Genomic DNA, 24,803 nt, shown 5'->3' on the forward strand with positions numbered 1-24,803 from the left:
TTATATAAAAGATCATGTGAGACATTTTTATTAGGCAATCAATTTATCAGTTAAACTTTCTGCTCAGTTTTACTGCTAAAGTCTCCGCACTCGTAAGAACAAGAACTTTTTAAATTATTCTCAAAATGACAGAAAAAAAAGAGTATGATTAGATAATTTTGTGTTTTTTTATTGTACTTTTGTCTTTAAGAATAATCAAAGTAAGAATATCAAAAGTGAACGTCAGATGAAATTTTATGTGTAGAATTTGCGTCAAAGAAAAATGGTCCAACAATTAACAATTTAGCAAGTTTTCTTTGTAATCTTCTTCGTATCGGTTTATTAAATCTGGTTTTCAGCTGTTCAGAAACAGAAAGTAAAATTTAAGTGTGTGCCGTATTGCTAGAAATGGGTTATTGTGAGATGGGTGTATTGTCTACCTACAACTTTTGAAGTATTTTATTCAACGTGGAAGGTATCTTGATTTCCAGTTTTAGTGGTTTGAAATTGGATTTTGTTTGCATGTGCAAGATGTATTTTAACAGTCTGTCAAAATTGGAATTATTTTGACAGTCCGTCAAAATTTAGAAGTATTTTGACAGCTGCTGTCAAAATAAAATGTACCAGACGTTGTAAATTTTTCCAAACATTATACGGCTTCAGACCTTTATTTGGCAATTATTTGGTACTTAAGACCATAGCTTCTATTCCGCTGAGTCCATAAAATACTTTATGAAAAAAGACTTAAAGGCCTTTATATAGCCTACAATTCTTTAGAAATACTGAAATTTATTAAACTGACATAAGAGGCATTGTATAGTTTGAAATTTAGATATTAAGATAATCAAAAGTATCCAGAGAACTTCAAATACTAGAAGTTAATCCTAATACTGAAACTTAAACTTTCATATTTTAAATAAAAGTAAAAAATAAGAATCATTTTTAAATTCATAGATGACACATTTTGTGTCAACAATTAGGATATGATACTTTCAAACGCTTCCCTTCTTTTGTATCTGATGTGACGAAATTAAATTAAATCAGATTGCCGAAATGTCTTCCTGGGTGTCAATTGTAACTTTCAATGGAAGCTAATTTGGTCAATGGCTTGGCCGATTCGTTTCTGGCTCACTTTTGCATTTATGCTTTCGTGAAGATTTGGCGTCAATCTAAATATATTTTTATCTAAATTCACAGTTGAAACCTACATTTGATACAAAAGATCTTTGGAATTGGCAGGTGGGTGGATCGTGATCGGTTAATTTAACTGATTTTCACGCGATCTTATAACCATGCTGGGGGATTAGTCATCAGTCACCAAGCACATGTTTTTGTTATTTATAGTCTTATCAATGTTATTAGTTTTTTTTTGTGTGGTTCCTTGTAACACGTCTAGACTCGTCTGTGTGTAACCATGAGGCTGACATGCCTTCGAAACATCATTTGTTGCCAGAAGAGCTAAGACTCTCAATTATTTGACCGCAGTTGTACACGAGTAATTATTTTTACCTGAAGAAAGCGAACGTGAAAGTCACGTGTCCGGATTAAATTTACTTGCTGTTTGGATTTGTTTTAGATCTTGGCAATTCAGCAGATGCCTCTTTGGATGAGCAATTTATTTTGCAGGGAAGAAGCATTACTGTGCTATCACACAGGATTTTTAATGCTCGAACTCCACATAAAGAATTTTGATAATCCATCGATTTTAGGACAGTTTTTTCTTAATTAAACCCTTTTTCGAAGCTTTATTCTGCGTTTTAAACAAAATATCAAGTATTTTAATTACTTAATTTTATGTTGGTTTAGTGAGTATTTCAATTTTTCTCTAAAGGCAATCCTGAATTTACTTCGGCTTTTTTCTTGGTCATCACGACCTTACTCCCAAAGGCCGGTTTCAGACTAGATGTTTAGCCCAATTACCGAATGTCTCAAAATCTTAAATAGCGAGCAATTTTACTGCTTTTTGAGAGCCTAATAGATCATTTGTCCTTACACTGAGATTAATCCGAAAAATTTAAAATAACATTCCAGAAATGTTAATTTTACCCTGCGTTATTGATCCGAAATCGGTGTAAATATTATGCTTTGTAGGTGTATTATGGGTTAAAGTTACCCTTTTCATGTTAATTTTACACTTAAAAAGGTGTAAAATTAACATTAAAAAATGTTGATATATTTTTACACCTAAAAAGTGTTAATGTTACGAGGACAAAAAGTTAATCGCACCCTCTTTTTTCTCAGTGTAATAATCCAATCCTAAGTTAAATTTTTCCAAAAAATTGTAATTGATAAGAAATTAGAGTAGTTAAGCCATGTAGCTAAACCTTAGGTCTGAAGCCCGTATAAGGCGAATTTTGGAAATCTGAAATTTTGAGTTTTGTGACGTCACACTATTTGTCCGTTAGTCTATGTGTTCGACTGTTACTAAACCTAAAAGCCAAACAGTAAGAAATAACGACTTTTGATTTTCGGGGCACGCCCCCCTGAAGTCGACCCAAGGATCGTTAACATGTCCCTTATTTCCTCTCACTTCTCTCCTTCTCCAAAACCATGTTTTTTGGATTGTTCGAAAACGCGCTTTGCGATTTTTTTTTAAATTTTTGGGTTTGTTTTAGAAATTAGATTTTCAAAGTCCTGGATAAAAAGGTTCAAGAAAGCTTATTTCTCAAGTAAATGATGTCATGTTTGGGCTAGTTGGAAAGGTCTTGGAATTCCTAATAAGACTGAATCGGTAATGAACTGGTTATGAACCGATAAATAATTTTTGTCCGAAAATCAATTCTATCACTCTTAAAACTTTTTTAGGTGGTCTTTTGAGTGATTTATGAATCTGTTTAAATAGCTAGTACTCAACCTAGCACCTAGCGGTAAATGATGCAAAAGTACTTTTGAAGTATTGGATGATTGCATAAGTTCGTATGCCATCCAAAGGCAAATATCAAAAGTTAATTCTTTTCAGAAATATAATTTATATAATTAAGAGTTTAGTCTCAATTGATCTTAACACTTGTCCTCCAAAGAAAAGCTTATCTATTCCAGTTTTTAAAGAAAAGACTCTTTTTTCTTGAAGATAGTTCAAAAGGCCGTTTTTGACAGCTTTTGGGAAATTCATATTTTTGCATATTTAACTGTTCGATAAAAATTGGAACAAATGATAAATGGGAAGGCTCAATACATGAAGAATATTCTAGGTGCTGAAGAATTTTCCACTACAACTCCTTTGGTATTTTGACAACGTCTCGCTTGACTATTTTTCCGGGACCTTTTCGACTGTATGTTGTTGTACTGGATCTATTTTCCATAAGTTGTTTCCAATCCGTCCAAAAAAGAATTTTTCTCATAACAAAAGAGGAGAAAAATGGCCATATTCATTCGCTTGGCCTTAAGAATTTCCGTCAAAAAATGTGGCAAACATCGAGCTCTTAAACATATCAAAGCTTTTCTAAATAGCGAAATAAAATCGAATTATTGTAATTAAATAAAATAATTGCAAGGATCAGCTTAATTTAGAAATAGGCGGAACAGCCATGTATCAATGTAGCTCCACAGCTCAAATTAGACCCTCCTGTCCCTATGCCACATCGCTGGATGATCCATTAAAAATTGAAATGGATCTAGAAGTGGCTTGCTCTTAAGCGTTATCAAGAGACTTTGAGAAAATTCGGTGTGAATTTTGTCTGTTTGTTGGAATTAAGAGAAAAAAAATTGTTAATTGTTGTGTAATTTTTTAAGCCCCACCCCCTAAATTAAATTATTGCTTTTATAATACTCTAATATACTAGTAAGGACTTCCAATTTTTGCTTATTATTGTTTAGGATTTTTGAAAATGGGGGATGCAAATAGAAAAAACAGTTTTACTACGTCCCTTCTGAAGCCCCGCCATTTAATAACATTGACTCCACCCAGAAGTATTAGGTTTTATTCACTGATTGACTGAAGCCACGTCCCATTCACATTGCTTTAACATTTTTTCGGACACTTTTGTAAAATTATTTGCAGTGGAAAATTTTAAGGGTTTAAAAAAAGACTATGAAATTTTAATTTTTGTGCGCTGTTTTTTTAGTTCCTATAATAGGATATGTGAAATGAATATCTATTGACACTTTAAGAACTCGTGCCAGGACCTGTTGACACCCTTCTCTGTACCATTTGGAATACGAAATTTGAACATTTATCCTTATCGAGAAACACAGATTAATGAAAAAGTGCCATATTTCTTATATTTTATTAAGTACATTAAATAAATTTCAACATTTTAACAAAAGTGTCAATAGGGGTTCCCTGTCGAAGAGGTGTTCATTCGACCCTATTACAAAAAAAGGAATGATGTCAATGATGTGTATTTTTCCAGTGACTCAAAAGGGGATGTGACTTTTTTTGTGGAGCTTTTAAAATCCAATAGGGGAAAGTGCTCTCCCTTCGAACGTTCATGCCTTCGAATAATGTGAATTTCTTTTGTATTTCATAAGAGATTTACTCTGAATTATCACGGAATTATCAACAATTGATGATAAGCCAACTAATATTTGATAGAAATGTGTAAGTCTCTTAGGAAAACTAAAAGAAAATTCACATTATTCGAAGGCATGAACGTTCGAAGGGAGAGTATTTTCCCCTAGTACTTCTCATTGAAAGTGCATTAAAGAAAGTCATTCTCATCTAACTTTTGCTCATATCTGCTAAATTTATAATGCAATCTTCATTAATTTGAAGCATTTGGTGAGTTACTTGGTGAATGGCATCAACCCCAAAAAAAAAACATGTCTCCTTAGCTCGGGACAATTAATTCGTCCGTTGGAAACACATGACAAGATTTCTTTCACATGATCACCTCTTCGTCCAGGATTGGTCAATCAACAGTCATCTGACCGACTGACGATTCCATGTCTCAAAAAAGAAAATAAAATTAGAGATGAGGGGAAAAAATCATACGATGATTTTTTTCTATCTTGCTTTAAATTTCACAATTCAACACAAAATATTTCATCCACATAATGAATCAAGAAGTTAAATGGCAAAAAATGTGCTCAAGGGTGAAAGTTTATTTTAATAAATTCATGATTTTATTCTCACCAAACACTCTACGATTTCTTATCGTTGGGGCATTCATTGAAAACAAATTAATTGATAATCTTTGGAAAATTTTTAGGTGAAAGCATGAAGAATTTCACTTTTTGAAAAGCTCCATAGCAACTTCATTTGGAGTAATGTTATTATTTTGAGTACATTTATAATTTTGTCATTTAATTGGAAATTTTTTCTGAAAGCTCTTGCTCCACCTCCATGATAAGTACTTGAGCTTGGTCGCTATCTATAGGAATGTAACAATGGCATTATTAAGTATTTAAAGTATGAATACTTGTGGGGTAAGTTTAGAGAAGCTTACTCTTATCAATCAGAGCGTTTAAAAAGCTTTAGTAGTGATGAAAAGGGTTTTGTTTAAAAGTAGAGTCTCAAGGAGTTGATTAAACTCCTTAAATCAGAGTTAAATCATTTTTTGTAATATTCTCGGATTTTACGAAATATTTTCAAAGTGCGAGAAAGCCCTTTCAGAATTAAAGAATCTCAAGTAATTTCAAATGTTCGATCAGTTTTTTTTTTTAAATTCGATCGATTTAGATTGGATGCTAGATTGGATGTCATGGGCCCGCGACCCCAATAGGGATAAGCGGTTGAAAATGAATGAATGAATGAATCGATTTAAAATTGACTCTTGAAATTAAATTTTTTGAGATGTAATTGAAACCCGCAAAAACTTGCTAGTGGTTTTTTTAGTAACTCTAAATCTAGATTACAATTAGGTAATTTTTAACAGAATCTGATTTTGAATTTTAAAAGTTCTTCACTGTTTCAGATGGGGAGAAAAAGAGATAAGACCATGAAAAAGAAGAAAAGAAGAGCACTTCTTCGTGGGGTTTTTCTTTTACTCATCTGAAACATTGAGGAAATTTCGCAATTCGAAACTAGATTCCCACACAGAGAGATATCCGAAAAAGTGAAAATAACATTCCGGAAATGTTAATTTTACCCTGCAGTATTGATCCAAAATCGGTGTAAATATTACCCTTTTTAGGTGTATCAGGGGTTAAAGTTACCCTTTTTAATGTTCATTTTACCCTTAAAAATGTGTAAAATTAACATAAAACAATGTTAATATATTTTTACACCTAAAAGTGTTAAAGTTTCGAGGAAAAAAGGTTAATCGCACCCTCTTTTTTCTCAGTGAACACAGAGAAATCCGAAAAAGTTAAAATAACATTCTGGAAATGTTAATTTTACTCTGCAGTATTAATCCAAAATCGGTGTAAATATTATCCTTTTTATGTGTATTAGGGGTTAAAGTTACCCTTTTTAATGTTCATTTTACCCTTAAAAATGTGTAAAATTAACATTAAAAAATGTTGATATATTTTAACACCTAAAAAGTGTTAAAGTTATGAAGAAAAAAGTTAATCGCACCCTCTTTTTTTCTCAGTGTATTCAAAATTACCCCATTCTGTCCTAATTGATGAATTTCGCATTGATAAAAAAGAAAGAAAGTAGAGTAAAGGCCAAAATAGACTCAGGCTGAATCTCGACAATATTTGCCTATAAAATTTATTTAAAATTATTTCTTAAAAATATTAAATTTTATAAAATAACAATGATTGGGCACAGGAAAGTATCAAACCGGAAATTCGAATAGATATTATTATTTTCTAATGGTAATAGAACCGTTACTTTATAAGAATTTTTAAATATTGACTATAAAATGGTCAAGTCCTTCTTTTGCTTTAAATCAGAGCTTCCAGAAGTAGGAAAAATTTATTTAATAAATGGAAATTGTTGACTGATAGAGCCCATATGCTTTCAAGTTAATGAATTTCAGGAAGGTTTCCACACACAAAATTTCAAAAATAATACATTATGTTTTGTACAAATAAATAAAAAAAGGGCTGACAAAGCTTATCATGCTTTGCGAGATGCTCTAACTCGTGACTTTGATGCTATACTTCTAAAGTATTTTCTCATCAATTACCTTTTACCAGTTCTCAAACGATTTGAACCAATTCATTTACTCAAAAGATTACTCAAAATTACTCAAAAGATCCTCCAAAAAAGTTTTGAGAGTGTTAGAATTGATTTTCGCATAAAAATTACTTATCGGTTCATACCCAGTTCATTCCCGGATCACAAACGAATTAAACCGATTCATAATCACACAAAACATTGCCCAAATTACTTTATGAGTTATGTAATTTAATTTCGCATTCATTCGGATTTTTCTCGGTTCAGAAATCGGTTCATTTTTATTATCGGTTAATTCCCGGTTCATAAACGATAGAATCCACTTCAGGTTTGTCAGGAATTCCAAGACCTTTCCATCGTGTCCAAACATGATTCTATTAAGCTGAGAAATACGATCTCTAGAGACTTTTGAAATTTTTATCTTGAAAAACCGTTATTAGAAATGATTCAACGGTATTTTTGTTTATAGACGAAATGTCCGCCTAGGTATTTTCTATAACATTTTCTCTAACATTCTATAACATTCCCTAAAGTCATGGTTTTGGAGTGGAAAGGGGAGGCTTGGGGGAAAATAAGGCATATGTTATCGATCCATTTGTCAATTTATGGGGGGAGGTCTCCTGAAGTTCCCAGATATCTATGTCTAAATGTTTGATCTCTAGCTCTAATGACAGACGGACAGATAAACGAACAACCAACGTCACATTATTTCTTTGTAGAATTCGGTCAGTAAAATGAAGATAAGCCTTTGATTTTAATAAACTTTTGACGAATGAAAATTTTCATCAAAATTTAGCTTTTTGAAGTAATTTGGTCAAATTGTATCAAAATGCTCAATTTTGACGCAAATTTTTCATAATGTGTAGAGGCCACAATTGAGACAAAGAGAGCTAAAGGGACCTATCGTATATGAATTTCTCTATTAAAATAGATCACTTTTGCTCTGAGCGACACAATTATAAGTGACGCTATTACAAAAATTTTTGATACAAGATTTTTGCAACTCTAGTTTTTCTTTATGACCTCTGGCTTCTAATGTGAGAAATTTTTGGCGAAATGGTGCATTTTGACTCTTTGAAATGCGATTTATGTGCAAAAATTTAAGTTGTAAAGAAGAATACTAAGACGACATGTCTTTATGGAAATAGGGGAGAAGATATGGATGTATGTTCTATTCTAGAATGATCTTCGTTGATATATCTCTTACAAATTGTTCCTTTGCATCGACATTGTACAATGTGTCGCAGTTGAGATTTTTCATAAGCGACTCGGACTTTTCGCAACGCTTACAACAACTTTAAATACTTCCAATTATTGATAATGTGGACATCATGTGCAAATTCGATAGTAAGTTGAATTTTGGAGGTAAATAAAACACATCAGACCTCATCTTGTAGGTTCAAATAGATAGAACTTTCTAGGCACGATTATTTTCTCCAAAAAATTAACTTAGATTTTTTTTTTAATGTTTACTAACTTCCCAATTCTGAGATAAATCTTTAAGTCTTAAATCTTTAAATCGTCCTTTAATGGTCGATTCGTATTCTCTGATAAAAATCTTGAATTTTAAAGTGTCAAATTTATTTAAAATTTAAACCTTTTTACCCTTTAACGACGAGAGACTTTTTACGGACTGAAAATCAACAATAAAAATTAAACTGAGAAACATAATCAGTGATAAATCTTTCATCTAACCTTGGAAAGTCCAACAGAGTCTGATTCGCTTTATTTTGTGCTTCTGTGAACGATAGGGACAAAAATGGCCCAAAAATTAAAGTAATTTTTCTGACAATACTAATGAATAATATTTTTCACTTTATTGAAAAATATGACGTATGAGTATTGTAGTGTTTTTTCCAAAAGAGTTTTGCTTAAAAAAAATTGGAAGTATAAAAAATAAATAAAATCAATTATGAATTTGAGAATTTAAAAATTCGCCATTTTTTGAGCTTAAATATTTACTACATAACAAATAGATAGAGACTTGCAAAAAATATTCTAGGTTCCTTCAACCTTCTACTTTACAATTATGTACAAACATAAGAAAAAAACAACTTTAGGTATATAGGAAAAATTATTTTCTTTATGGGACACCGGTGTTCCAATCGTCCTTAAAGGGTTAACACTGTAAATTTCGAATTCTACGCTAAAGTTTTACAGACTTAAAGATGTCAAACGTCTATAAATCGCCTTTAAAAGCTGCTCGAGGGGTCTCGGTAGCTCAATAGGCAAAGGAGGCAAAGTGTTGGCTTTGTGACGCAGAGGCCCTCGGTTCGATCCTTGATCGAAGCGCGTCCGGTGAATAATTGGAAAACAGTTTTTCACCGTCCTTGAAAGCTACAAACTGAACGCAAAAATATCAAGAAGGAAGTATGAAAAAAGATAAGGGAGCAAAAAAGGATTTGTGATGGAGCAAAAAGAAAAATGATAAGGAGAGATGAGAGGAACAAACATATGGGAAAAAAAAAGAAAAAAACAGATGGAACTCGTATGTAAATAAGAGTGAGCGAAATGGCTATATGGACCTGATTGAGTCTGACAGCCAAAACATAAAAAGAAGAGAGAGAGAAAAGCTGCTCGATTGGACCTTTTAAACTTTTAAGTCCAGTTCAATTTGAGATTGTCAATTGTTCAACAGGTGTGTAATCTAAAAGGTGAGTTTAATTTATCTCAAAGATGTATATTTTTCTGGAGAGTGATGTAGTTGATCATTTACATAATGTTTTTGCGGTGTTCCTCTCGGGTGGCCCCATAGAATTCAATTTTTCCGTGAAATTTGACCAAAGGGAATCATATCTGTCACTTAATGCGTCCAGAGTATCTGTGTGTTCCTAGACAAAATTGACCAAGCACTCCTTTTGGCTGAAAAGTGTGTTAGCCCTTCTTTCTTTTCTTCGGTTCAGATGAAGCTCCTGGAACCATAAATTGACCTCGTCACTTATCTACAGCCACTTCTTGTTTGAATTACTTGCCACTCCAAATTAATTGACCTGAATTGCTCATTTTTTGCCAGAAAAAAATTTGAAACTGGGAAATCTATGAGTATCTTCCTGTGCAATAAATCGGAACTTTATGCACCATTAAAACTGAAACGTCTTGTTTTGACATCTTGAATAATCAAATTTCTTTTGGGGCGCTAAAGGCTATTTTATCCAAAATTCCTCTTACTCGAAATTCGATTTCGAATGGTTTCGACACAAAAGATTTTAGTGTCAAAGTTAACGCTTTAACTTAAATCTTTAGGCTTCTTTATCTTAGAATTGGGGTAAGTTTGGTAAATATATAAATCCCCTTTCATCAACGTTCATAATTTTTACAAATGCAATAACGCCTAAAATATCCACCTTAGAACAGCGACATCTCCCGATTGTGCTAGTGAGAGAAAAAAAATAAATGTTAACTTATTCATTACATGAACCGTGGATTGAGGCACAAATGTGACTAGTACGTGAAGTAATTGCATATGTGTTTGTGTATTTTGGCATATCAATAGCAATGTTGTCATTTTACCATCATTTTAGTTGTGTCTTTCGATGGGACAAGACGTTAAAAATTCATCCCATAGTGCCACAATTTACAATTGATTTACAATTCTGTTATTTGGGAGACGTTTTGCACAAAGTGTGTGTTGCCTTTTAATCAATATTGGCAATATTGATTGTACCCTCTCCCAAGAGAAAGTGAATACCGTGCGCGAGAAGAGTTTTGAAAGAAGAGACCAGAAGAGGAGAAAAAGAGTTGTGGAGACAAAGAAACCGGAAAGAATGATAAAAAAGTGTTTTATAATACACTTTTAGACTTGTCGGTAGTAGTTTTTTTGAAAGATATTTATCTGATAGTAAAATTAAATTGTGATTAGAGACACTGGTCCAGAGCTACAGAACTTCAAAATGAAGATTCTCGTGAATATGCCAAATGGTACTACAACACTCTGTGTTGACATCGACCAAAAGGCGATAGCTCAAGAGTGTCTGGAAAAGGTAAATACAGTCTAAATACTCCTTACTTAATTTACACACTTTACAGCAATTTACATATCACGTACTTTTCGAACGCAAAATAAACAATTATGGAATTGCAACTTAATGACGGGTTTTCATACTTATACCGGGTTCATCTTGTGCCCGTAGGGATAAGTATCCACTTATTGACTGTTTTTGGCCACTAGGATATTTTTTTAGAGAATAGATATTCACAAAATTGACGTCGATCCGGAAAAGTTACAGGAGTCATACGTATTCATCATCATTTGAATAGGTTTCAATTAAAAAGTTAAAAAGTAATATACAGGTTCAACCTTTGTAGGGAAACAGTTGTGTTGCTCACATGAATTATAACCTTAAAGTGAAAATTTCGAATAGGCTGTTTGACAGGCATACCTATGCTTTACATTTACATTATAGTGTATCCTTTCATATACCTTACATGTTAATGTTATGAAAGCAATACATGATTAAGCCTTCATGGTTTTAAGAGTTAACTCATCAATCCGGGGAACTCATACAAAAAGTAATTAGGGTTCGATTCCCAGTAGCGGAAGGAATTAACTCCACTCTCTATTCTATGTTACTAACATTCTAATCCTCTCTAACCTTCCCGAACGGTCTGGATGTCAAAAAAGACTCCGGTCGTAAAATACAAAAATTCTCATTACTACATAACAGTGTTCCCTTTCAAATGCATTAGATGTTAGTTATTATGAAAGCAATACACTTGTAAACATTTCGTATGGATTACACCTCGTGTCGAGTAAAAGTAATACGGGCTTTAGACCTGAGGCTTAGCCATATGGCTGAAATCTTCTAATTCCTTATCAGGCAAGATTTTTGAGGAAATTGTTGCTTTGGATTGAATATTAAGGGAAAATTTGCCATTAGATTTTGAAAAATTAACAAAATTGTTGGTTATTAAGATTTTTGAGGCCTTTGGGAACTGGGCTAAACCTCCAGTCTGAAGCCGGTATAAGGCTTACACATAGGACTTACAATAATAATAATAATTTCAGGGGCCTCTAGACATTTCATTTTTCCATACGTTTTTGCATAGACGCAGTGAAGACTATTGGCAAATTTTTTCCTAAAGAGAATTGGCTTATCAGTCTGATATATTTCGAAATCGTCCATTAAAAGCTATCTAAAAATACATATTTTATAATGTTCGCCGAAATAATACAAGAACTACGAGCAAATTTGTTTAAATCGCGGTGCAAAATTCCCAAAATTTTTACAAGGAAAATTAAAAAACAGCTTGACTTTTTAATAGGCTTGATGGACCCCTGTATAATTTATTCAACTTCGAATAACCCCCGTACCATGCGTCCGCCGCCGTCGCAGCATTGGTGACCAGCGTTCTAAATCAATCGGCGGAAGTACTTATATCATTTACATTAACAAATTACTATCATTTATATGCACTCACTGGTGGGATCGTTCTTGTAGTAAAATTTAAAATGTAAAGAGTTATGGTGCTATTCCAGTGAAAAATGAACATTTTCTTATAGCACTTTTATTCTCAAGTACTTCTACATTATCAGCTTTTCCTTGTGTTGGTTCCTGTCTCGACTCCCTGTAGCCGATCGGCCGCAAAGTTTCACAGTAACAGAAAAATCCATGGAATTTATCTCCTATTTTTCCGCGTGAGCTTCCGGGGATATAAACGCTAATATTCCTCTTGACATTCTGCGGAGTTATCAGTTTTTTCGCGTGGATTTCCTTGAAAAAAAAAATCCAAAGTATTTTCTTGCAATTATCTATAAGAGCATTCCATGGAAATTGAATCAATTGCATTGAATATTCCGAGTATATTTTCTGAAATCTTTCCGGCCAAGACTCCATGGAAGTAAACGCGAAAATTCCGCATTTATTTTTTGCCCTAACGCTATAATTCTTGCGAGCTAGACATACTCAAATGAACGATATGGTAGCAATATTTTCAATTCAAAAGTAGAACAACTGAGTGTTCGTCTGATAGATGAATACTCTCCAAGTTCCAAGTTTCCAATTGGCACTGATCCTCCATTATTTGTGGATGTTTTTTTGTTTTTTTATTTGTGGTAATTCTTCATGAAAATTCCACGTCATTTTTATTCAATTTTAGGAACTATTTTGAAAAAAATCATTTAAAAAAATCCACTGGAAAAGTCGTGGAATTCCGTAATATTAAACCATAGAAGCTTCTAAGGCCGTTGCATGGAAAACTCCGCGGAGAATTTCGTGGAAATAAAGTTCACTAGGAAGAAATTTAGCGTCAAATTCCATCTCGGAAGTTTACGCGGATTTTGAGCGGTAAAATCAAGGGAACTTCACCCGGATTTTTAGCGGTAAAATCAGCGGACATGGCAGAAAAGGCTGCTGGAAATCCAGTGGAATCGCTGCGGCCGTTGGCTCTGTTTTCTTCAGTTCTCGCTGTGTTCAAAAACCACCGAACAGTCGCGACAGGAACCAACACAGGAAAAGTCGATTATAGAAGCACTCGAGAACAGTAAAGGGATTAAAAATATGTTCATTTTTCATAGGAATAGCACCATTATCCGTACAATAATGGTGCTATTCCTATGAAAAATGAACATGTTTTTTAGCACTTTACTGTTCTCAAGTGCTTCTGCATTATCGACTTTTCTTTATATTGCTTCTTGTCACGACTGTTTGGTGGTTATACGGCGAGATCTAGGAAAAACTATAGAAACAGGAACCAACACAGTGAAAAGTCGATAATGCAGAAGCACTTGAGAACAGTAAAGTACTAAGTGGAATAGAAGGCAACTGAAAGAGCTTGGAGTTTACGGTTTCGTGATCATTTCGTTGCTTAATATTTAATAAACTCGTCTCAAAAGTTTGTTGTTTTCTGACTTATGGTTTTAAAGTTGTTTGATACTTTAAAATTAAAAATCTTTATCGAGCAGTAGAAGTCATATTTTGAAAGTCGAACAATTAGCTATAAGTGGATATTCTACCCTAATGTCTGGAAATATAGTTTTTTTTAGTTCGTCTGTGTAGTTTACCAATTTTGATTTAACTCGTCTCGTGCTGTGAGATGAACAGAAAATTATGCAGTGTACTTTCTGTAATGTAGCTTTAATATTATAATTACGTAACCTGCACATGTGTAATTACCTTAAATCGACTTAATTTCTTCGACATTTCCTTAGAGGAAGTGATGTATGTTCATGTAGGAAGAAATTTCGAAGCTATTTACTGTGAAAATTGCTTAGACATTCATTGAGTTATTTTGTAATTTCGATTAGTAAAGGGTTTAGTAAGGACTAGTAAAAATTGCTGCGAAAAATATTCTTTCTATTGGATACTGAATTTACTGACAAAAAACACCTTACATCATCTATTTCCTATAAAATCCCACACTGTTACCATAGAATTTCTATTCCCAATAAGGAGTTAATTTAATGAGATATGTTAGCAATTTAGAGAGACTCTGCGGGAAAGCATGGAAAATGCCATCTTATATTACCATTTATGAAATGCATTGAATGGTGTATAGGAACCAATTAACATATTTCTCCATATTAATTCCATATCACATTTAAAATGGATAGAATCTATGATTCCTCATTCATTGGCAATGACCATGCAATCAATCACGTGAACATATCGTGGCTATGGTGCATTTTATCTTTAATGATCTGTCGCTGGGAATTGAGTTTAGATATTAATCACTTGACTTTTTAATTTATTTGTCACGAAAATATTTGAGTCTCTTGTGCGGGATGATGCAAGCAATTGGAACTTTTTCAACACTGAAAAATTATGGTTAATCTAATTAGATAGATTTTGAGGTGACTATATTGTTGCGGTGATGTCTGCAAGAATTCATCAAAGTCTGCTAAATGATGAATTTGTACACAAAGCACAGTCTGACCGTAAAGTTACCAGATTCGTTATTGAAAATATCAATAGAGTTTTAGTCATTTGATAATAAATTGGGATAATCTCGATAGTGTATACTGGGAAGATTGACCTACTTCGATAGTGTAAACTTATTATTTTTTTTAAAAAAACTATTGTATTTTAATTACTGATCCCGATGATTCATAAAGTTTGGTTTGTTTTTAAAATACTTCTTCCAAATTAGTCTATTGTCATTTTCTTTTATTAATTTACTTTGTTTTATTTCTATGTTTGGAAATACCGATACGCCGATAAAACAAAGTTTTGCAGAAACAATGTTTTTGAACATGAAAACAATTCCTGTTCAAAAATAGATTAAGTTATAGTAATTTATTATTACTTTTATGAACATTCGTGAATTTTATTGGCACTCTGTATTTTTTTTAGAGAGAAGTTGAGTTTGGTTTGTAAATTTTTTTTTCGCTGAAACTCTGTCCTTGAGAATTGGAGTCTCTTTATGCCATTTTTTCTCTTCTCCTATTTCTGATGCGTAGTTTTGGCACAGTTGGCCCCAGAATTAGATAAAAAGAAATTGGTGAATATCTTAATAATATTTTCGCCTCTTTTCACTGATGTTTAGTATCTATGTTGCTCGTTGCTGTGAGAGCATCCTTTCATCGAGATACTCATGGTGGATGACCAATATAATGTCGTGCGGCTTTTTTTGTGCATGTGGTTGAGGCATAATACTTGGTGTGTTTACTTCTTGTGTTGTATTAGTGGTGATCAGCACGTGCTGAATGAGTGATCAGAGAAGATGGTCAACTAAAGGTTATTTATCACGGGCAATCACAATTTTGTCCGTTCTTATGCGAGCTTTCTACTATTCTCTCTCTCTGTTGTATATTTCTTTGCTCCATTATTGAGAGAAATAATAGACAATAAAACAAATTATAAAAGTTGAATAGTTTTTGAGATCGGGAAAAATTACATTTAATTTCAAGGTTCTTGTAACAAAATGCTTCCACTTGCCTCGTGCAATTTCATTGCGTGAGAAATACTGATTGTTTGCGGGGAAAATCAATTGCACGAGCATCAAGATTGAAAATTGCTTGAATGAGTCAATAATCTCTGGACTTTTGACCACAAGCAGCGCCTGTGGGAAATGTTGCATTTATAAATATAACGCCTGTGTTTGTTATTAAATGTGATTCAGTAATCTTCGTCTATTAAAATCTTGACTAAATTTCTTGTCTTCTGATTGATCTCAAACTTTATCAAAGTGTTTCTTACAATTCTTTGATTATCTAGAGTGAGATTTTTATTTTAGAATATTGGAAGTTTGAATCAGAAACTCAAAAGCTCTAACATAATGTAAAAAAAAGGGATGGCAAAGCGTCCCAGGCTTTGCGAAATGCTCGAACTCATGACTTAGATGCTATAGCTCAAAAGTACTTTCGTATAATTTACCGTTTACCAGTACTCAACCGATTTGAATTGATTCATAAGTCAGTCAATTGATTCCACAAAATAGTTTAAAGAGTAATAAAAATTATATTCGAACAAAAATTACTTATCGGTAAATAACCGGTTCATTACTGGTTCACAACCGATTTGAACCGCCTTATAAATCACTCAAAATATCTCCCAAAATAGACCTCAGGAGTAATTTAATTGAATATCGTGTAAAAATTATTTATCGGTTATGAACCGGTTCATTACCGATTCAAAACTGATTGGAACCGGTTTAGTCTTGTCGGAAATTCCAAGACCTTTCCAACGAACCCAAACATGGCCCTATTCGCTTGATAAATGCGCTCTCTAGTGTCTTTTTAATCTTTGAGCTTGAAAAACCGCTATTAGGACTGATTCAACGGTATTTTCGTCTAAGGATGAAATGTCCACCTGGATAATCTCTAAAACATATCCAAAAATGAAAAAAACGCACGACGCGTTTTTGAGCAATCCCAAAAAAACATGGTTTTGGAAGGGAATGGGAGGGGTGGGGGAAAAATGAGGAGCATGTTAACGATCTTTGGATCGACTTATGGGGGTCCCCCGAAGGTCCCAAGTCGCTATCTCTAACCGTTTGGCCTCTAAAGCTGATGACAGCCGAACGGACAGACGGACAAACAGCGTGACGCCAAAAAACTCGAAACTTCAGATTTCCAAAATTCTACCACAATACGACTTGGGCGGTAAGGAGTCGAAATGTATATATATAACTCAAAATAGAGGGATTATATATACTGCTCTCTCCGTGGAGTTCGAGCACTAAAATCTAGATCGCTGATAAACCGATTTTGATCATTCGTTACTTTCTGCATATACTTACTTCTTCGATATCTGGGCTTTATGACATTTGGATGACAGCTGTCAAACAGTCGAGGAATTTAAGAATTCCCCTTTTTGGGTTTTTATCTGTCATTTTCAATCTGAATACAGTTGAGTTCCTCAAATTTGAACTCCTCAAATTTGAACGACGCGACGGTTGAGTTCAAAACGCAAAATTTGAGATTATGTGAAGAAATTTTTGCGGGGAGTCTGAATTAGAACTATTTTTCTCTGGTGTTTTCTCATTATTATCGTATTATATTAACTTCCGCAACAAATTCCATTCATTTCACAATAAATTACATTGATATTTTCTAAGTTATTTATCTTAATTTACGGAAAGTGAATTTCATATGAATTCCGTCACGTTTTTGAAAATATTGTTCAAATTTGAGGAGTGAGAAATATCATCTACCTACACCCCCTAAATGTTCAAATTTGAGGAACTCTACTGTAATCCGATGTCGAAGAGCTGAACGTAGAATATTTTGACTTAAATGTTTTTGCATAAGTCAGGCATGAACTCGTTTAAACTCGTGTAACATTAAAAACGTCCTACCACAGCGAACACGAATTTAATTCAGCTAAAAACATATGAATTTTCAGCAGAATTCTGCTAAGCTTAAACGACTCTCGCGAGACAGTGCCATTTCCATTCATTTAGTTAACACTTTTTGTTCAAGAACTGCTGACCGGTAAACATATTTTTGCTGATTGATTCAGTAAAAACATGCTGAAAACGCTGTTTTTTTATCTAGCTGTGTTCGTTGGGATAGACAAACATAGTGGAAACTATAGTGACATTTATAAAATTAACCGTTCGTAACACTTATCTCCCTATACATAGAAAAAAATCGTAAAATTGTCCGTAAATGTTTGTGAATTGCCGCAGAGGACTTACGAAATGATACTGAATCGTATAACCTACTAAAAAATTTGTAAAAGTTTGTACTTTTGTCACAAATATTGTTCGTAACATGATCACTCAATGAGAATTTTTGTTCTTTTACAAGCATTTGTACATGTTTCTTTCTGTGGTAAAATTTTACAAACAAATGAAAAAAATTTACGAACACTTCTTTATGTTCACGAACATTTACGAACAGTTTGTAAGTGATCAAGTCAAGTGATCAATTTCCGAACATAGTTTGTAACAAAGTACAAACTTTTACAAACTGTGTGGGAATTCAGAAACACAGACAGTTACGATTTTTTCTGTGTAATTTACATTTCAATGACATCTATTTGACGCTTGATATTGGTGCACAAATTTCAATGCAACGCTGCTTTTTATTAACTCTTTTATCTTCGACAAATCTTTATAGAAATATGAATATTCTTTATGACAATAATTGAACTTATATGAATTTAACGTTTTTAATGTTGCCAAAAAGGATTTTTTTAATGCATTTACCAGCGATTTCGGAGCATGTCAACGGGAAACTTCAAATTCATTTTGGGTTTTTCTTATCCTTTTACCCGGTGTAAATAATTAAATTTATCCATAACAGGGTTATAAACCTTTTAGAAACTCATATACCTGATTTTAATCGATTTTATTTTGATAAGAAAAAAAGTTTTAAATGAGTTTGTTAAAAATGTAACAATTTTGTAAAACATTTGTAATTAGGAAGAGTATAATATTACAAGCGTTGTAGTTGCAAAAAAACGTTTTTGATGACTGTTTTCGTAGATAGAGGTCATTAAGTTTTCGGTTTTTATTGTGAAGATTGGATTTATACACAAAGATTATTCTAAAAAATCTGATAAACTACTTCTCCTATTCAATAAAATTTAAAATGTAATTTACTGGTAGTTCAAGTTGATTCACATTAAGAATCTTATCTATAAGAAGTGGATCTAGGTTTATTACTGTCTATATATTTTGATTGGGATTTATAAAAAGGGAGCATGAGTTTCATCTGCTTCATAGTTCTATTATTGCTCTCAGATGTTGTTGATCTCACTGATAATTCACTTTTTACTGAAGGACGATCAGCTTTGGGTAATTTTAGTTACGTGCTGCAGTTGCCATGGAAGAGCCATCAGCTGGTTTAATTGCAATTTTTGTTTCATGATGAAATCAACACACATGTGCTCATATTTAAAAATAATAAATAATGCAGTTTTCTGGCTCTCTACCGTGGGGGCTAAGGTTAAATGGCGCCTCTTATGCTGCAGGCAATCAGTTTATTTTTTGGCGGCAAAAAAAATTTCACACACTCATCCGGTGATTATGATGTGGATTTTGGTGTGTGATTCAGGGTTTTTCTGCCTTTGGATTTGCAGCCGTAGACGTTCTCCTCGGTTATGTCTTTCTCTCCGTCCCAAGTCACTATTGACGAAAAGTAGTAATAATACCAAGTGGCAAGTCAGTCAATGTGAGTTATAGTGTTCAGGCATGAGTCCAAAGTCCATTCGAGCTGTGGTACAAGTCCAAAGTACAAAGTACAGCAAATTTCTTCATACAATACTTGGAAGAGTGTTCAAGTTGAAATGAATGTACAGTGGTGGGCAGAAAAAGTGCAGCAACAAGTAGCACTTTTTTCTCAGTCAATTTTAATTATATTTTTTTTTTAAATTGAATATTCGTCATCTGAAGTACGGGTTCGTTTTCCTTTTAAAGTAAATTTAAAAGCGATGTACTCATAAAAGTTGTTTTGATCTCTGAACTAAATTTAAATAAGACTTTATTGTTATTTTTTTGATTTGCAGTGATGAGTAATGCCGTGCGTACAATATTTTTTGTTTTGTAAAATGTTTTGGTAACTCTCTAAGTGCGAGCGAGATGGATAGATCTAGATTTAATTTACTCTCTCTGATATATTTTTATAATATTTTATGCTTTAAATCAAAAAAAAAAAAATCAGGATTGCTAGGATCTAAGCTAACATTCTACCAGAATTTTCCTTATAAACCAGACTTAAGTCTAGTGAACCGATTCAGAGTTTCACCTTAATGATATACTTCAGTCGAGACAATATTTTATAACTTTTAACCAGAATACTACTGAATAATAGAGAGTTTCTGTCTCAAGTACACTGATAGTGTCACTTATTGGTCTTCTATGGAACCAATTGGCTAAAATCAAGCTAATTTAAATTTGTTCCAATCTCAAAAGATCAAAAGAGAGAGCCCGGTAGCAACAATTATAATTGAAAGAAAGTATTCACAGCTAAATCTTAGAAATTTAAAAATCCCCCCTCCCATGCGTCCATCGCCGTCTTAGCGCTGATTCCAGCCTCCAGGAAGTCCAGGAATAAACGATGGAAATGCCCCTTTGCAGGCTGTATGTTATTTGTTACAGTATCATTGTTATATTTGCTTTGAGAATAGTCCAGAGTTCAGATAGAATTGAAAGAGGAAGAAAGATACTTCCGAGCTAAAGACTGTTTGGAGAAGTGAGTGTTTTTTTACATAAAAAACTTTAAAAAAAAAAGCAATGTCCAAGAACTACTAGATAGATAAACTCATCATTACACAATTATTTATAACTTCAATGATAATGTCGTATAACTTTTCTGAAGTAAGACTGCAAGACTTAATCAAAATTTAAATACTTGGCTTTTTTAACAAGTACACCCCCTACTAGTAGGGCGCGTGGTCTATTGATGAGACCAGATTTTCTTTTGGTACCTCCTGGAGGGGAATTCTGTAGCGCTCTGGCAACGTCATATGGCAAATTGGGTTCGAATCTCAGGAGAGCTTTTTCGAAAATGCGATTCTGTAACCGTGACTTTACTAATTCAGCTTACGTGGCATTGTCAGAAGTCACATATTTGAGATTTCTGGCAATTCAAATGACAATGAATTTTGTTAAACAGATCAACCAAGACGTATTGTATTTTCATAAAATCATCAAGTAAAGGGATTTGATTAAAAAATCAATGAATTGCATTTTCGAACTCATATGACATGACAAAAAAAGCTCGATTGGCATTGTCAGGTTTCGAACTCACGCGTGACAATGCCACGAAAATTACAGAATTCCCCTACTGACTTAATAATGATCTTTTACCATCTTTAGACCTAAAGTTAATTCGCAGAATTACTAAGGTATTCCTTAGTTAACCCTGAAAGTCTGAATAACCTGCAAGTAGGACAAGTCTTTCATGCTTCGTACATGCTCTATCTTCGAACATTTCATTTTTTCCTGCATTTCTTTAATGAAGCTGCAATTTTTTTTAAAGAAATGTGTGACTTCAGACTAGATATTAAAATATTCTATTCATATAAGATTAATTAAAGAAATATGGGAATAATATGAAGTGTTCGAAGCCAGAGTGTGTGCGATGCTTGAAAGATTTTTCAAGTTTTGGTGATTGTATCCTCATGACCATGTCACATATAAGATTAATATTAAGATTAATACTTTCTGAACTGCGGGAATGTCAAAAAGAGATAGCAAGTGTTTTTATCATGCCTCTCTTTCGCATTTCACTCGAAAACTGACCGAATCACAGTTGGCACGCATGGAAAATTGCTAGAATTGCCTGTAATACAATTCAGAAAACAATACGAACAGTAATATCTTACTCGTCGTATTACTCCACTAGAGTGTACTCTTTCTAACACACGTGATTTTCCATTTGAAATTTTGTATAATATATACCTCTCTTTCAGGTTTTTCTTAATATTAATATTAATCTTTTATGTGACACCACGGTTTATTTTCTAAATTATAAGATCTGTGATGGGCGTGGCCTGTAAGCAAGTTCATTTAGGCCCGTCCCCTTGAAGTTAAAGTACAATAATATTATTAATCAGGTGTATTTCGGCTAAAAATTAGTAAATGGGTGATATTATTTTTTGTAAATAAAGCATAATGCATTCGGTGTTGCACTTTTTTTGGTAACCACTGTACTATATCTGTGGTGTTAAATGTTTTTTCACTCATACAAATGTGGTATTCGTGAGAGTGCTGAAGGGGGGCCCCTTAGTTGAATGAAAGAGTGAGTTAAAGGCCAAATAATGTTGATAGAGGGAGAAGAATAGATCGGCAAATCTTTTGGCATCTATTTTGTCATCTGTGAAGCATCTGAGAAGGCAAGACAATGATGTGTTATGAGGAAGAGTGTAGATTCTGTGAAATATATCTAGATCCAAAATAGAGATATTAGGCGACTGGTTAGTGTAAATTGGCGGTAGCAAGATCGGCAGACTAGTTGGCTCAATTGAATTATAAAATAACTGGGCAATTGTAGAAGGTGCGGATGTGAATTGATGGATCAATTGGTGCAAAGAGAAGCTCTCAGCGGCAAATAAAGCCAACAATGACTGAGTTGATATTTAAATCGATTGACCCAAATATGGTCAAATGGTCAAGTGCTATTCATCCTTATGCAAAAATTCACCTGAAAAATTTTCTCTTTCATTATCAATGTCGTATAGTTGGGTTAGTGGTTGTGGGTTTTGTTGAAGAAATTCACGAGTCAGTGTGCGATTAAGTTGGGTGGATATCACGGTTTTCATTTCACGCGATTACCCAGAAATGAGTCTATATCACAATCATGCGTAGGATTATGATATGGGATTTATTGAGGATTTTCTCCTCAATTAGAGGTTTTTGGGTTTTTCCCACCTTGAAATATTTGGGTGAGAAAAGGAGGTTACTTAATCTCTATATTGGCTAAATTCTTCTGCTATGCATAGTGTGTGTCATCTTTTTTTTTCAATGACAACATAATCTTCAGAAAGCTTTAGGATCAGGCTTATCCCTTACTGACACACTTTTTGCAGTTCTTCTGATTCTAAACCAAAATTGCAACATTAAACAGTATTGTTTCTTGTAGGGGAAGTCTTTCAGGATTTGTACATACTCTGGCTTCGAACATTTCATATTTTTCCCATGTTCCTTTATTGAATCTGACGTATTTTTTTACACAGAAAAAAAAAAATTTTGTAAAAATGTTCGTAAATGTTTGTGAATTCCTATGGGGGAGTTACAAAATGCTCGTTAATCGTATAACCCACAAACAAGTTCGTAAAAGTTTGTACTTTTTTCACAAACATTGTTCGTAACATGATCATTTGACGAGCATTTTTTGTACTTTTACAAACATTTGTTCGTAAATGTTCGTAAACACACAAAAAAATGTTCGTAAAATTTTGTCATTTGTTCGTAAATGTTCGTAAAATGTCCGACAGGAAAACAAACATTTACGAACGAATGACAAAATTTCACGAACATTTTTTGTGTGTTTACGAACATTTACAAAACAACAAAAAAAAATGCAACGTCAAGTGATCATGTTACGAACAATGCTTGTGAAAAAAGTACAAACTTTTACGAACTTGTTTGTGGGTTATTCGATTCACGAGCATTTCGTAACTCCCCCATAGTAATTCACAAACATTTACGAACATTTTTTCAAAAAAAAAATTTTTTTGTGTAGGAAATGTGTGACTTAAGACTGATTATTAAAATAAATTGCCATAGATAGGTCAGATTTCTTAAAGGAATATGGGAAAAATATAAAGTGTTCAAAGCCAGCGTGTATACGAAGCCGGAAAGCCTGCATCTACACAGTAAAAAAAAATGTGTAAAAATTTTACACTACACATCATTGAGTTCCCCTGATCAAAAACAGTCCATCGTATATGGAACTCTCTATTAAAAGAGCCTGTTTTTTTCTCTGAGCGGCTTATATGTATTGTTATATGAATAAATATTATCACAATTATGTATTTTTTCATATGTAAATAAATTACACGCTCAGAGATAAAGCCGGCTATTTTAATAAGGAAATGCATTATGCTCAACGCACAATAACTTTTATTTAGTAAAAATATTTTTGACGTTTCAATGAGAGTGAGTGAGATCTAGATCTAGTCATCTCGCTCATTCTCATGGAAAATTTTAAAAACATGTTTACAAACAAAAGTTATTGTGCGCTGGTCATTATGCTTAATGCCCAACGCACAATAACTTTTGTTTGCAAAGGTGTTTTCAAAATTTCCTATGAGAGAGAGCGAGATGAATAGATCTCTGTTTCATTCACTCTCATTGAAATGTCAAAAACATATTTACAAAACAAAAGTTATTGTGCATTGGGCATAACGCACAATAACATTTGTTTTGTAAACATATTTTCAAAATGTCTATGAGAGTGAGCGAGATGACTAGATCTAGATCTCACTCACTCTCATTGAAATGTCAAAAACATGTTTACTAAACAAAAGTTATTGTGCGTTAGGCATTATGCTCAAAGCACAATAACATTTGTTTTGTAAACATGTTTTTGGAACTGCCTATAGGAGTGAGCGAGATGACTAGATTTAGATCTTACTCTCACTGAAATGTCAAAAACATGTTTACAAACAAAAATTATTGTGCGTTGGCCATTATACTAGACTGTTTCTGCTCTCAGTAATTCAAATCTTTAACCCCTTTAGAATAATTTATTTTGATCTCGTGCTCTGATTGGCTAAAGCTTTTGAACTTTTAAAGCTCTAGCCAATCTCGTGCTCTGATTGACTGAAGCTTTAGAGCTTTTAAAGATCTAGCCAATCAGAGCATAGAATGCGACTAAAATATCTTATGGAATAATATATTTAAATAGCTGTAAATTGTAGATCTCATACTTAATACTCATCGTCGAAAAAAAGCAAAAAAGATTTAATTATACACTTTTTGTAAC

General features: G+C 33.2%; 1 protein-coding gene across 1 annotated transcript in view; it reads left to right on the top strand.

Moving 5' to 3' along the window:
* Nucleotides 1-10,481: 10,481 nt before the first annotated feature.
* The window catches only part of LOC129802983 (E3 ubiquitin-protein ligase MYLIP), a 30,642-nt gene continuing 16,320 nt past the window's right edge, over nt 10,482-24,803 (top strand). Inside the window, exon 1 of the mRNA XM_055849251.1 lies at nt 10,482-10,968. Within this exon, the coding sequence (XP_055705226.1) occupies nt 10,879-10,968 (90 nt within the window). The 5' untranslated portion in view covers nt 10,482-10,878. The remainder of the gene's footprint in view (nt 10,969-24,803) is intronic.

This window comes from Phlebotomus papatasi, chromosome 2 (genome assembly GCF_024763615.1).
Source record: "Phlebotomus papatasi isolate M1 chromosome 2, Ppap_2.1, whole genome shotgun sequence".
In the NCBI taxonomy this organism is placed as follows: domain Eukaryota; kingdom Metazoa; phylum Arthropoda; class Insecta; order Diptera; family Psychodidae; genus Phlebotomus; species Phlebotomus papatasi.